A 12867-nucleotide genomic window follows, 5' to 3' on the forward strand; every position below is an offset into this window, starting at 1 on the left:
AAGGAAGACTTCTATACACAAGTTATCGATGCTTTTGATCAGAAGGAGCTGCGCATGGACTTCATTTATAAGTAAAGTTAAAACCATAATATTTTTTTTATTTTTTATTAAATGTGCTTTTCATGATGGTATCCTTACATCACACTCAAATTTATAAGCGCAGGCCTAAATTTACTGCATACCTTTGGTAAGCGCCAGAGTGACAATAGGTTTTGAAATAATTAGCGCATGCTTGCCTTTACCACATGCCTTTGGTAAACACCGGAGTGAGAAGAGGTTTTAAATTAATTAGCACCCCGGCGGCAAATCAAGGAAATACGGTAGTTTGTATTAGCAATCAAGAATATTTTGAATTGTGCGGACGCTATCCTTCTCTGTGGTGACATTGTTGATTGTCATGTCATGTAATGGTGTACTTTGTGGACGCTGTCTTTGCTCCACAGTAAGTCTTTGCTGTAGTCCAGCATTTTTGTGTTTTGTTAACTTCGCAGCCAGCTCGGTTTTAGTTTCGTTCTGCATAACCTTCCCTAAGCTTCAGTGCCTTTTCTTAGCTTTACTCACCTTTTGTTTATTTTTGGTTTAAGCGTTAGACACCTTTTTACCTGCACCCTGCGTCCCGCTATCGTCCGCATGTTGTGATCACGACACAATGTGTTTCCAACATCCACAAAGCATTTGGCTACCTGCTGCCACCTACTGATATGGTTACTTTCCACTCAACAACGGCACATTATTTACGGATTAATAATTACTTGTGTGCAAAAAATATTTTCTGTATCTTACGGCACAGTGGTTGAAAAACACTGAAGTAGGGGAACCGTTCCCACGACGAGGGCAGGGTAATCATTTTGCACTGCAGTCTGTTGAAAATGCTGAAAGCGCCACTCTACATGGCAACTGACGCTGTGGTCAAAGTTGGAATTGCCACATTTGAAGATATTCAACACTCTAGCGCCACCTAGTCATCGGTGACATTGTGGCACCACCTTAGGTTGTGTGTAAAAGGTTTTGGAAGACATGCCAGCATCGAGCAATACAGAAATCCTCGTTATAATCAGTGCCGTGGCCCTAAATAGATTTGGAAGGCTTGTAAAACTCCACGGTGTAGGATGGGAAGCGACATGAAGGTGTCGGTTTCTTTGATCTATTGCAGGGGTCGGGAACCTTTTTGGCTGAGAGAGCCATGAAAGCCAAATATTTTAAAATGTATTTCCGTGAGAGCCATATCATATTTTTTTAACACTATATACAACTAAATGCATGCATTTTTAGTTAGGACCAACATTTTTAGAGTATAATAGGTCTCTTATTCTTTTTAATAACATGTTTATTCTAAAGCTAACCAATAATAAATACAATTATTCTTCCCATTAATGCGACTTCTTGAACAGGTGCGGTAGAAAACAATGGATGCATGAGAATGTTTTATAAATTGAACATTATTTTTAACACTGTGATTACCAGCGTAATTATTATTTATCGTGTTAAGCAACATCAGCTAAGATTTATCTGAGAGCCAGATGCAGTCATCAAAAGAGCCACATCTGGTTCGAGAGCCATAGGTTCCCTACCCCTGATCTATTGTAATCCACAGGAAGATCTTCTCTTGACCCGAGATCTACAAAACGGAGAGGAAGCAGGACCTGACGCAAGCTCCAGCCATCTTTTCTTTGAACTGTTTTATGGCCGAGGGCAACGGCTGTTTACGACCCCCTCTCCCCTTAGAAACAGCTGTTACCATGTAATAAGGTAAAGTCCAAATAAAAGTGGAGGCATGCAACCTTTCGTCAGAGCGTGGGACGACACTGTACAAGGGTCCAGGTCTACGCGTTTCTCCTCATGGACCTAAATTGAATCCTGTCTCTGTTTAATTCCTTGCTTCTTGTTTGTTTAATAGATGTCATCGGGGTTTGAACCTGACAGGAACCCTGGGGAACACCGCTAGTACAAATAAAGTAGTTGAATAAGTCACTACTGACTGTCTCAAGTTTTTCTAGAGCACTCTAGTGTTTTTAGGAATTTGCTGCAAAAATGTTTGTCTCCTAAGTTTTGAAGTGGACTCGGGAGCGGTATTCCCGGCCAGAATTTGGCACCCAGGGTCCCCAGTTGAATATTCCCGCCATAGAATGTTTATGCAAGGACATCGCTAGACAATTTGTCAACGACTCATGCACGATTATCTGCTAGCAGCTAAGTCGTTTTGCTTGTTGGCAGCCATGTTGTTCAACCAACCTTGCTCCTTGTAGAGCACATTGTCATAGAAATAATAGCACAGGCAACACAGTAGGGATGCATGTTTTGCTGTAATAACTGACTAATAATAACTACTTTATGGAAAGATGCAACAACGGCCTTTGAAAAGCCAGCAAGGAGTTCATGAAATTGTGGAAAGATTTGTACACTTTGAAACTTGCTAGTAAAAAAAATGACCAAAGTGATTTTAGTAATAGAAATAGGTACTGTGGAGGGGGTCGTGGTTCACGCGCCCTTGGGGAAAGGGAGTGAGTATGGCCCCGTTTCGAAGCACAGCTGGCAGGTGAGTAGATTGCCCAGCTGGGACTGGTTGTCTAATCACCTGTTGCCTTTATCAGCAGCGTCCGAGGCCATGAGGGGAAAAAGAGAGCAGATGACACACACACAAGCACTCTGGAAAGAAGCTGGAGAGACTGTCAGTGTCAGAGGAACCCGCGGCAGAGGAACTGCTACAGGTACCAAACTTGGTGCTTTTATAGGCACCGACCAAATTCTGTTGGTACAACTGGGTACGGATTCACATAAAATCTCACGGTGCCATAGTTCGATACCTTTGTTAAACTGAAGCAGCATTCAGCACGGACTGAGTCGGGCTGCTTCTAGGCAGTGTTGCAACTGTCCATGCAGAATAGAAAAACACTAACTTACAATAAGGCTCCACTTTTCAAAATGCTCAATGTTATTTACATTGGACTTGCCATAGGCACGCTACTGATTAGCATTAGCGATCATACATGGCGATTTCAAAACCTCCAAATTTGGCAAAGGAAGCTCCAACTAAAATGCAATCTAACAATCCAACTGCAGGTGTGTAATAAGTACAATACTTACAGTATAGACACTTCATAGGGTGCAACAAAAGACTGGATTCAGCTTAATGGCAAAGAGTACTCCATGACTAGGCCAGACCTGGGCAAATTAAAGCCTGGGGGCCACGTGCCTTTTCAATCTGGCCCGCCGGACAATCCCAAATCATTTTTTTAGATGTTTAAGATGGAAAGTGTAGCTGTCTTTATGATGTGCACTCATCTTTTTAAATTAGCGTAAGTCTTGGACTGTACAAAATATTTCAATGGATGGAATTTGCGCTTTTGCATGACATACTAGTTACTACGGTCATCTGAAGTTAAAGCAGCAAAGATTGTCACACACACACTAGGTGTGGAGAAATTATTCTCTCCATTTGACCCATCACTTTTGATCACCCCCTGGGAGGTGAGCGGAGCAGTGAGCAGCAGCGGTGGCCGCGCCCGGGAATCATTTTTGGTGATTTAACCCCCAATTCCAACTCTTGATGCTGAGTGCCAAGCAGGGAGGTAACGTTTCCCATTTTTATAGTCTTTGGTATGACTCGGCCGGGGTTTGAACTCACAACCTACCGTTATCAGGGCGGACACTCTAGCCACTGAGTAGGTGTCATCTAATTAGTTACTGTGGTTATTTAATTAGTTACTGTGGTCATCTAATTAGTTAATGTGGTCATCTAATTAGTTACTGTGGTCATCTAATTAGTTACTATGGTCATGTAATTAGTTACTATGATCATCTAATTAGTTACTATGGTCATCTAATTAGTTACTATGGTCATCTAATTAGTTACTATGGTCATATAATTAGTTACTATGGTCATGTAATTAGTTACTATGGTCATGTAATTAGTTACTATGGTCATGTAATTAGTTACTATGGTCATCTAATTAGTTACTATGGTCATGTAATTAGTTACTATGGTCATGTAATCAGTTACTATGGTCATTTAATCAGTTACTATGGTCATTTAATCAGTTACTATGGTCATCTAATTAGTTACTATGGTCATTTAATTAGTTACTATGGTCATCTAATTAGTTACTATGGTCATTTAATTAGTTACTATGGTCATCTAATTAGTTACTATGGTCATCTAATTAGTTACTATGGTCATCTAATTAGTTACTATGGTCATCTAACTAGTTACTATGGTCATCTAACTAGTTACTATGCTCATCTAATTAGTTACTATGGTCATCTAATTAGTTACTATGGTCATTTAATTAGTTACTATGGTCATCTAATTAGTTACTATGATCATGTAATTAGTTACTATGGTCATCTAATGAGTTACTATGGTCATGTAATTAGTTACTATGGTCATCTAATTAGTTACTGTGGTCATCTAATTAGTTACTATGGTCATCTAATTAGTTACTATGGTCATCTAATTAGTTACTGTGGTCATCTAATTACTTACTATGGTCATCTAATTAGTTACTATGGTCATCTAATTAGTTACTGTGGTCATCTAATTACTTACTATGCTCATGTAAGTCACAGCAGCTCAGACGAGGCACCAAGCAGTGTGGGTGGGGAGCGTTTCCACGGACTGAAATTCAGGTGTCAGGGACAGATGCGGAAGGAGAATTTTACAACATAGTTGTAAAATTACTAAAGCTTAGTAATATATCAGATTGTAGGTGGGGTTTTTTTTTGTATTACCTTTCGCATTCATATTTCGCTGTGTTTGTTTGCATTTGGCTTGATTGTAAAATATGTGGATGGAGAGGGGGTGTGACGCTCCGGAGTATAAGTCGCACCTGCCGAAAATGCATAATAAAGAAGGGAAAAAACATATATACGTCGCACTGGAGTATAAGTTGCATTTCTGGGGGAAATTTATTTGCGGAAATCCAAAACCAAGAATAGACATTTGGAAAAGCAATTTAAAACAAATAAAGAATAGAGAAACAACAGGCTGAATAAGTGTAGGTTATATGAGGCATAAATAACCAACTGCTATGTTAACCTAACATATTATGGTAAGAAGTGAAGTGAAGTGAATTATATTTATATAGCGCTTTTCTCAAGTGACTCAAAGCGCTTTACATAGTGAAACCCAATATCTATGTTACATTTAAACCAGTGTGGGTGGCACTGGGAGCAGGTGGGTAAAGTGTCTTGCCCAAGGACATGACGACAGTAACTAGGATGGCACAAGCGGGAATCGAACCTGCAACCCTCAAGTTGCTGGCACGGCCACTTTACCAACCGAGCTATGCCGCCCGAGTCATTCAAATAACTATAACATATAGAACATGCTATACCTTTACCAAACTATCTGTCACTCCTAATCCATAAATCCCATGAAATCTTCTTCCTCGATGTCGCTTCTAAACAACTCTGCCAACTCCAAAGGTATGCGCCGCTTCCTCTTATCGTTTTCTGCTGCATATTTCACTACGTCCAGCTTGTAATCTGCAGTACATGATTTCCTTTTCGCTGCCATTTTTGTTCAGCCCTTCTCAGTTTTTATAAGTTACCGTGATCCATTTTAATAGCTACGGCAGTAGCATATAGCAGTTAGCATCTCATGACCCACAATGCACTTCTGCCATGACCCACTCCCGCCAAATTCTTATTGGTTGACGTGTGTGTGACGATTGCTGACATTTTCTTGGTCTCTTCCGCGAATGAGATAAATAATATTTGATATTTTACGGTAATGTGTTAATAATTTCACACATAAGTCGCTCCGGAGTATATGTCGCACCCCCGGCCAAACTGTGAAAAAAGCTGCGACTTATAGTCCAAAATCCAGTACAATTCCATTCTGTTTTTTAAGGCGGTCTGTCATAACGTTTTTAACGTTAAATTAGACATTATTGGGAGGTTTTTTTGATGACTGGGCAACCCAGGATTTAGTTCTTTCTGCCCAGTAGAGGTCACTCCAGCCCCCCCCTTAAAGGGAGGAAACGACACGGAAGCTGGCAGTCTTAAATTCCACCCGATTGGCGCCAGCTTCGACGGTGGGAGGAACAACTCCCCCAGGCGTCCCCCAGGCGTGACCCATCGTCACTACTGACGGACGGATAACTGTGATGTGTTAGTGTTCCTAAAAATCAGATATACTGACACATTATTGTCTCTAAATGTGGCCCACCGTGTCAAAATAATTGCCGAGGCCTGAAGTAATCTATATACTACTGCCACCTAATGTCTTAAAAAAATGCAACTGCATGCAAAGTCTATTATATAATACTTGCAAATGAGACTCAAAAGTGTAAGAAAAACAAGCTGCCGTATTTTTCGGACAATAAGTCGCAGTTTTTTTCATAGTTTGGCCGGGTGTGCGACTTATACTCAGGAGCGACTTATGTGTGAAATTATTAACACATTACCGTAAAATATCAAATAATATTATTTAGCTCATTCACGTAAGAGACTAGACGTATAAGATTTCATGGGATTTATGGATTAGGAGTGACAGATAGTTTGGTAAATGTATAGCATATTCTATATGTTATAGTTATTTGAATGACTCTTACCATAATATGTTAGGTTAACATAGCAGTTGGTTATTTATGCCTCATATAACCTACACTTATTAAGCCTGTTGTTCTCTATTCTTTATTTTAAATTGCCTTTCAAATGTCTATTCTTGCTGTTGGGTTTTATCAAATAAATTTCCCCAAAAAGTGCGATTTATACTCTAGTGCGACTTATATATGTTTTTTTCCTTCTTTATTATGCATTTTCGGCAGGAGCGACTTATACTCTGAAAAATGTGGTATATAACTACCTCACAGTCATCTTTATAATAATAATGTATCAGCATTAACATTTATTAACTCGCAGAAGTACCAACAAATGTGTACCAGTATCAGTTCCCAAGTTGTTACCGTGTCATCTCATCCCTAGTTAGCCATCCATCCATTTTCTACCGCGTGTCCCTTTAGGGGTGGCTGGGGGTGCTGGAGCTTATCTCAGCTGCATTCGGGAAGTAGGCGGGGTACACCCTGGACAAGTGGCCACCTCACACTGATCAACACGCTGGATTGTAGTCAGCTGGAGGCGTGTCTTAATGAAATGAAAGAATGGACGTCCGCTACATTTTTGCAACTCAACGCCAAGAAAAGGGAAATGCTGATTATCGGTCCTGCTAGACACCGACCACTATTTAATAACACCACCTTAACATTTGACAAGCAAACAATTAGACAAGGCCACTCAGTGAAGAATGTGAGTATTATCTTCCACCCAACTCTCTCCTTTAAGTCACACATCAAGAGTGTTACTAAAACGGCCTTCTTTCATCTCCGTAATATCGCTAAAATTCCTTCCAGTTTGTCCACTAGCGACGCTGAGATCATTATTCATGCGTTCATTACGTCTCGTCTCCATTACTGTAACTTATTATTTTGGGGTCTCCCCATGTCTAGCATTAAAAGATTACAGTTGGTACAAAATGCGGCTGCTAGACTTTTGACAAAAACAAGACGTACTGTATATACCTATATATATATACCTATATATATATATATATATATATATATATATATATATATATACTGGCTCACCTGCACTGGCTTCCTGTGCATTTAAGATGTGATTTTGAGGTTTTATTACCTATGTATAAAATACTACACGGTCTAGCTCCATCCTATCTTGCCGACTGTATTGTACCATATGTCCCGGCAAGAAATCTGCCTTCAAAGAACTCTGGCTTATTAGTGATTCCCAGAGCCCAAAAAAGACTGCGGGCTATAGAGCGTTTTCTATTGGGGCTCCAGTACTCTGGAATGTTCTACAGGTAACAGTTAGAGATGCTACTTCAGTAGAAGCATTTAAGTCCCATCTTAAAACTCATTTGTATACTCTAGCCTTTAAATAGACCTCCTTTTAGACCAGTTGATCTGCCGTTTCTTTTCATTTCTGCTCTGGGAGGGCACGGAATCGGTGGCCACGGAAGTGCTGGCTGTCCAGAGTCGGGACACGGGGTGGATAGCTCGCCTGTGCAAAGGTTGGGGACATCTCTGCGCTGCTGACCTTTCTCCGCTCGGGATGGTCTACTGCTGGCCCCACTATGGACTGGACTCTCACTATTATGTTAGATCCACTATGGACTGGACTCTCACTATTATGTTGGACCCACTATGGACTGGAGTCTCACTATTATGTTGGATCCACTTTGGAGTGGACTCTCACTATTATGTTAGATCCACTATGGACTGGAGTCTCACTATAATGTTAAATCCACTCTGGACTGGACTCTCACTATTATGTTAGATCCACTATGGACTGGACTCTTACTATATTATGTTAGATCCACTATGGACTGGACTCTCATTATTATGTTGGACCCACTATGGACTGGAGTCTCACTATTATGTTGGATCCACTATGGACTGGACTCTCACTATTATGCTAGATCCACTATGGACTGGAGTCTCACTATAATGTTAGATCCACTATGGACTGGAGTCTCACTATAATGTTAAATCCACTCTGGACTGGACTCTCACTATTATGTTAGATCCACTATGGACTGGACTCTTACTATATTATGTTAGATCCACTATGGACTGGACTCTCATTATTATGTTAGATCCACTATGGACTGGACTCTCACTATTATGTTAGATCCACTATGGACTGGACTCTTAATATTATGCTAAATCCACTATGGACTGGACTCTCAATATTGTGCTAGATCCACTATGGACTGGACTCTCACTATAATGCTAGATCCACTATGGACTGGACTCTCAATATTGTGCTAGATCCACTATGGACTGGACTCTCACTATTATGCTAGATCCACTATGGACTGGACTGTCACACTATTATGCTAGATCCACTATGGACTGGACTCTCACACTATTATGTTAGATCCACTATGGACTGGACTCTCACTATTATGCTAGATCCACTATGGACTGGACTCTCACACTATTATGCTAGATCCACTATGGACTGGACTCTCACACTATTATGCTAGATCCACTATGGACTGGACTCTCACACTATTATGCTAGATCCACTATGGACTGGACTCTCATACTATTATGTTAGATCCACTATGGACTGGACTCTCACTATTACGCTAGATCCACTATGGACTGGACTCTCACACTATTATGCTAGATCCACTATGGACTGGACTCTCACACTATTATGTTGGATCCACTATGGACTGGACTCTCACACTATTATGTTAGATCCACTATGGACTGGACTCTCACTATTATGCTAGATCCACTATGGACTGGACTCTCACACTATTATGCTAGATCCACTATGGACTGGACTCTCACTATTATGCTAGATCCACTATGGACTGGACTCTCTCACTATTATGCTAGATCCACTCCACACCCATGGCACCGGTCGCCCTAGAAGTGGTGGGGGTCACCCACATCTGCGGTCCATTCCAAGGTTTCTCATTGTCATCCCACTGGGTTGAGTTTTTCCTCGCCCTGATGTGGGCTCTGAACCGAGGATGTGGTTGTGGCTTGTGCAGCCCTTTGAGACACTGGTGATTTAGGGCTATATAAATAAACATTGATTGATGTAATGCCAAATACGTCTACACGTCCTCACCAGCTGCTTATTACCGTGCATAGAATCACTGGGCTGATGAAAGTGGACTTCCAGCACTCACCCTCAGCTGTTTCTGAACACGTTCGTTCTTCTGGGCCTCAGTCAGGCGGGTCTCCTCCTTGCGGTGATCATTTATGCCTTCGAAGTTCAGGTCGGCGCTGAGCATGCTGCTTCCCTCGTGCATGCTGCTGCTGCTGCTGCTGTTGTGCATGCCGCCTCTCTGGTACATGCCGCTGTCGAACATGGTGCTGCTGTCTCTCCGCTGCATGCCGCCTCCCTGGTACATGCCGCTGCCGTCGTCATGCATGCTGTTTCTCTGCTGCATGCCGCCTCCCAAGTACATGCCGCTGCCGTCGTACGTGCCGCTGCTGTTGTCGTGCATGCTGTTTCTCTGGTACATGCCGGTGCTGTTGTCGTGCATGCTGTTTCTCTGGTACATGCCGGTGCTGTTGTCGTGCATGCTGTTTCTCTGGTGCACGCCGGTGCTCTCCTGCAAGCTGTTGCTACCCTCGCTGTCGCTGTTGTACTCGTAGGGTTGGTCGTACGTGCCAGGTGGTGGAGGCGGAGGCGGAGGCAGCGATGGCAGAGGCAGCGGCGCCGTCATCATCACCTTGTGGAGTTCTTCCTTGGTCTTCATCAGATCCTCCTGGGCCTCTTTGGCCTGGGGAAGGACACAGTAATGACGACCGCTGCATGCCTCTGTGATATCACTCCTACTTCTGCTTCATGAGCATGTTGCACACAGGGAAAGGCGCTCACCCTTTGCTGCCATGTGTCCGCCTCGCTCTCCTTGCGCTTCCTGGCCTCCTCCAGCAGGGTGATCCTGGCTGTGTGCTCCCTCAGCTCTGAAGCCTGAAACAAACAAAAAAAACAAGCAAAACAAAACTTATTTGTCACGTTTGACTAAGAATATCAGGTCACTAAAAAGAGCCGATACTAATTATTAGTAGTCAAGGAGGCCGGTAACTGATATTTGGAGCCGATATTCATGATAAGCATGACTAGCATACGCCAGTAAACAGCTGAACATGGCTTTAACATCTAAAGCAGGGGTCCCCAAATTAAGGCCCGGGGCCGGATCCGGCCCACCAGCGTCCAGAATCCAGCCCGCAGGAAGTCCAAAGTAAAAAAAAAAAAAATTATACACAGACACACACACACACACACATATATATATATATATATATAAAATGGATTAGCATGGGCAGATTTTTAAAAAATGTAAAAATATTTAATAATTTTTTTTTATTAAAAAAAGTTTTTTTTTTCATTAAAAAAATATATTTAAAAAAAAAATTAAAAATTGTAAATTCTAAAATATTTATATTTTTTTAATGAAAAAAAAAATAAATAAATAAATAAAATAAAAAAAAATAAAAAGTTTTTTTTTCATTTAAAAAAATATTTAAAAAAAAATTAAATTGTAAATTTTAAAATAATTATATTTTTTAATGAAAAAAATGTATACATACTATTTTTCTTACACTAAAAAAATATATAAATATTTTTAAATTTTAAAAAATCTGCCCATGCTAATCCATTTTCTACCACTTGTTACTCTGTCTCCTCGCCGCTCAGGCAAATCATAGTGTCTAAAATGCATTTTCCCATTAATAACGTGACATCATTGCATATATATATATATATATATATATATATATATATATATATATATATATATATATATATACATACACACACACACACACGCCAAATTTTTTTAACCCAATGGGTCCCCAGAGTCAAAGAGTTTGGGGACCCCTGCTCTAAAGGCTTAGTGGCCACATGCGTGGACAGCACCTTTTAGCTCTTTTTTCCAAAATTGTGTACACTACTGAACTGGGGTCTTATGGCCACTTATGTGGACACTTATACTACCATCTGGTGGTGTCAGAAGGGTATAACATACAATGGAATTTGGGGGGAAAAAAGTGTAAAAATAAGAATTAGCATGTCACTAAACATGAAGTACACGTTTGTGTACTTATGGTCTAAGTACATCATATAAAAAGATGATTCTTTGCTTTTTATTCTAATTAGGGTCCAATAAACCTAAATAGCAAAGAGAAATTTTAAAAAAGCATGTAAATTAACGTCTTGGGGATTAAGAGGTTAAGTGTTTTTTATTTGTATTTTTAGGAAACGCTGGACCAGTACCGACAGGATGTATTATGCTGCACTAATGCTGTGGTTGATTAACCTAAAAACATTAGGGGATTTCACAAAAACCTTTATTACGTGTGTCTAATGTTGTGGGTCAGTCAATATTAGCATGTCAAAATGTGGGAAATCTCTTGGGAAAAGTTTGAATATTTTTTTGTAATATTTCATGGCCTGAAATCGAACAAAAAAAAAATCTCTAAATCACAATAATTATCGGCTTCACAGTGGAACAGGGGTTAGTGCGTCTGCCTCACAATGCGAAGGTTCTGAGTAGTCTTGGGTTCAATCCCGGTCTTGGAATCTTTCTGTGTGGAGTTTGCATGTTCTCCCTGTGAATGCGTGGGTTCCCTCCGGGTACTCCGGCTTCCTCCCACCTCCAAAGACATGCACCTGGGATGGGAATCAGCACCTCCAAGTCCGAGTTCATGGTTCTCGCTCGGAAAAGGGTGGAGTGCCATCTCCGGGTTCAAGTACCTCGGAGTCTTGTTCATGAGTAAGGGACGAGTGGATGGTGAGATCGACAGGGGGATCGGTGCGGCGTCTTCAGTAATGCGGACGTTGTACCGATCCGTTGTGGTGAAGAAGGAGCTGAGCCGGAAGGCAAAGCTCTCAATTTACCGCTCGATGTACGTTCCCATCCTCACCTATGGTCATAAGCTTTGGGTTATGACTGAAAGGATAAGATCACGGGTACAAGCGGCCCAAATGAGTTTCCTCCGCTGGTTGGCGGGTCTCTCCCTTAGAGATAGGGTGAGAAGCTCTGTCATCCGGGAGGAACTCAGAGTAAAGTCGCTGCTCCTCCACATGGAGAGGAGCCAGATGAGGTGGTTCGGGCATCTGGTCAGGATGCCACCCGAACGCCTCCTTAGGGAGGTGTTTAGGGTGTTTAGGAGGCCACGGGGAAGACCCAGGACACGTTGGGAAGACTATGTCTCCCGGCTGGCCTGGGAACACCTTGGGAGCCCAGTGGCGGTGGAGAGGAAAGTCTGGGCTTCCCTGCTTAGGCCGATGCCCCCGCGACCCGACCTCGAATAAGCGGAAGAAGAAGGATGGATGGAGAAACGTTAAAGTTTGGACTATAACTTTTGAGGTAAA

At 41.6% G+C, this 12867-nt stretch overlaps 2 protein-coding genes across 4 annotated transcripts in view; one reads left to right on the forward strand and one right to left on the reverse strand.

The window, feature by feature from the left end:
• The window catches only part of sytl3 (synaptotagmin-like 3), a 43351-nt gene extending 41380 nt beyond the window's left edge, over positions 1-1971 (forward strand). For all 3 annotated transcript variants that reach the window (XM_061886002.1, XM_061886004.1, XM_061886001.1), the window contains one exon: positions 1595-1971. In XM_061886002.1, coding sequence (XP_061741986.1) covers positions 1595-1647 — 53 coding nt within the window. In that variant the 3' untranslated portion in view covers positions 1648-1971. The remainder of the gene's footprint in view (positions 1-1594) is intronic.
• Positions 1-12867, reverse strand: part of ezrb (ezrin b) — a 92286-nt gene that overhangs the window by 1995 nt on the left and 77424 nt on the right. Inside the window, exons 11-12 of the mRNA XM_061885997.1 lie at positions 10369-10461; positions 9671-10270 (exon numbers count right to left, since the gene is read on the reverse strand). Coding sequence (XP_061741981.1) covers positions 9671-10270; positions 10369-10461 — 693 coding nt within the window. The remainder of the gene's footprint in view (positions 1-9670; positions 10271-10368; positions 10462-12867) is intronic.

The sequence above is a fragment of the Nerophis ophidion genome, linkage group LG24 (genome assembly GCF_033978795.1).
Source record: "Nerophis ophidion isolate RoL-2023_Sa linkage group LG24, RoL_Noph_v1.0, whole genome shotgun sequence".
Lineage (NCBI taxonomy): Eukaryota > Metazoa > Chordata > Actinopteri > Syngnathiformes > Syngnathidae > Nerophis > Nerophis ophidion.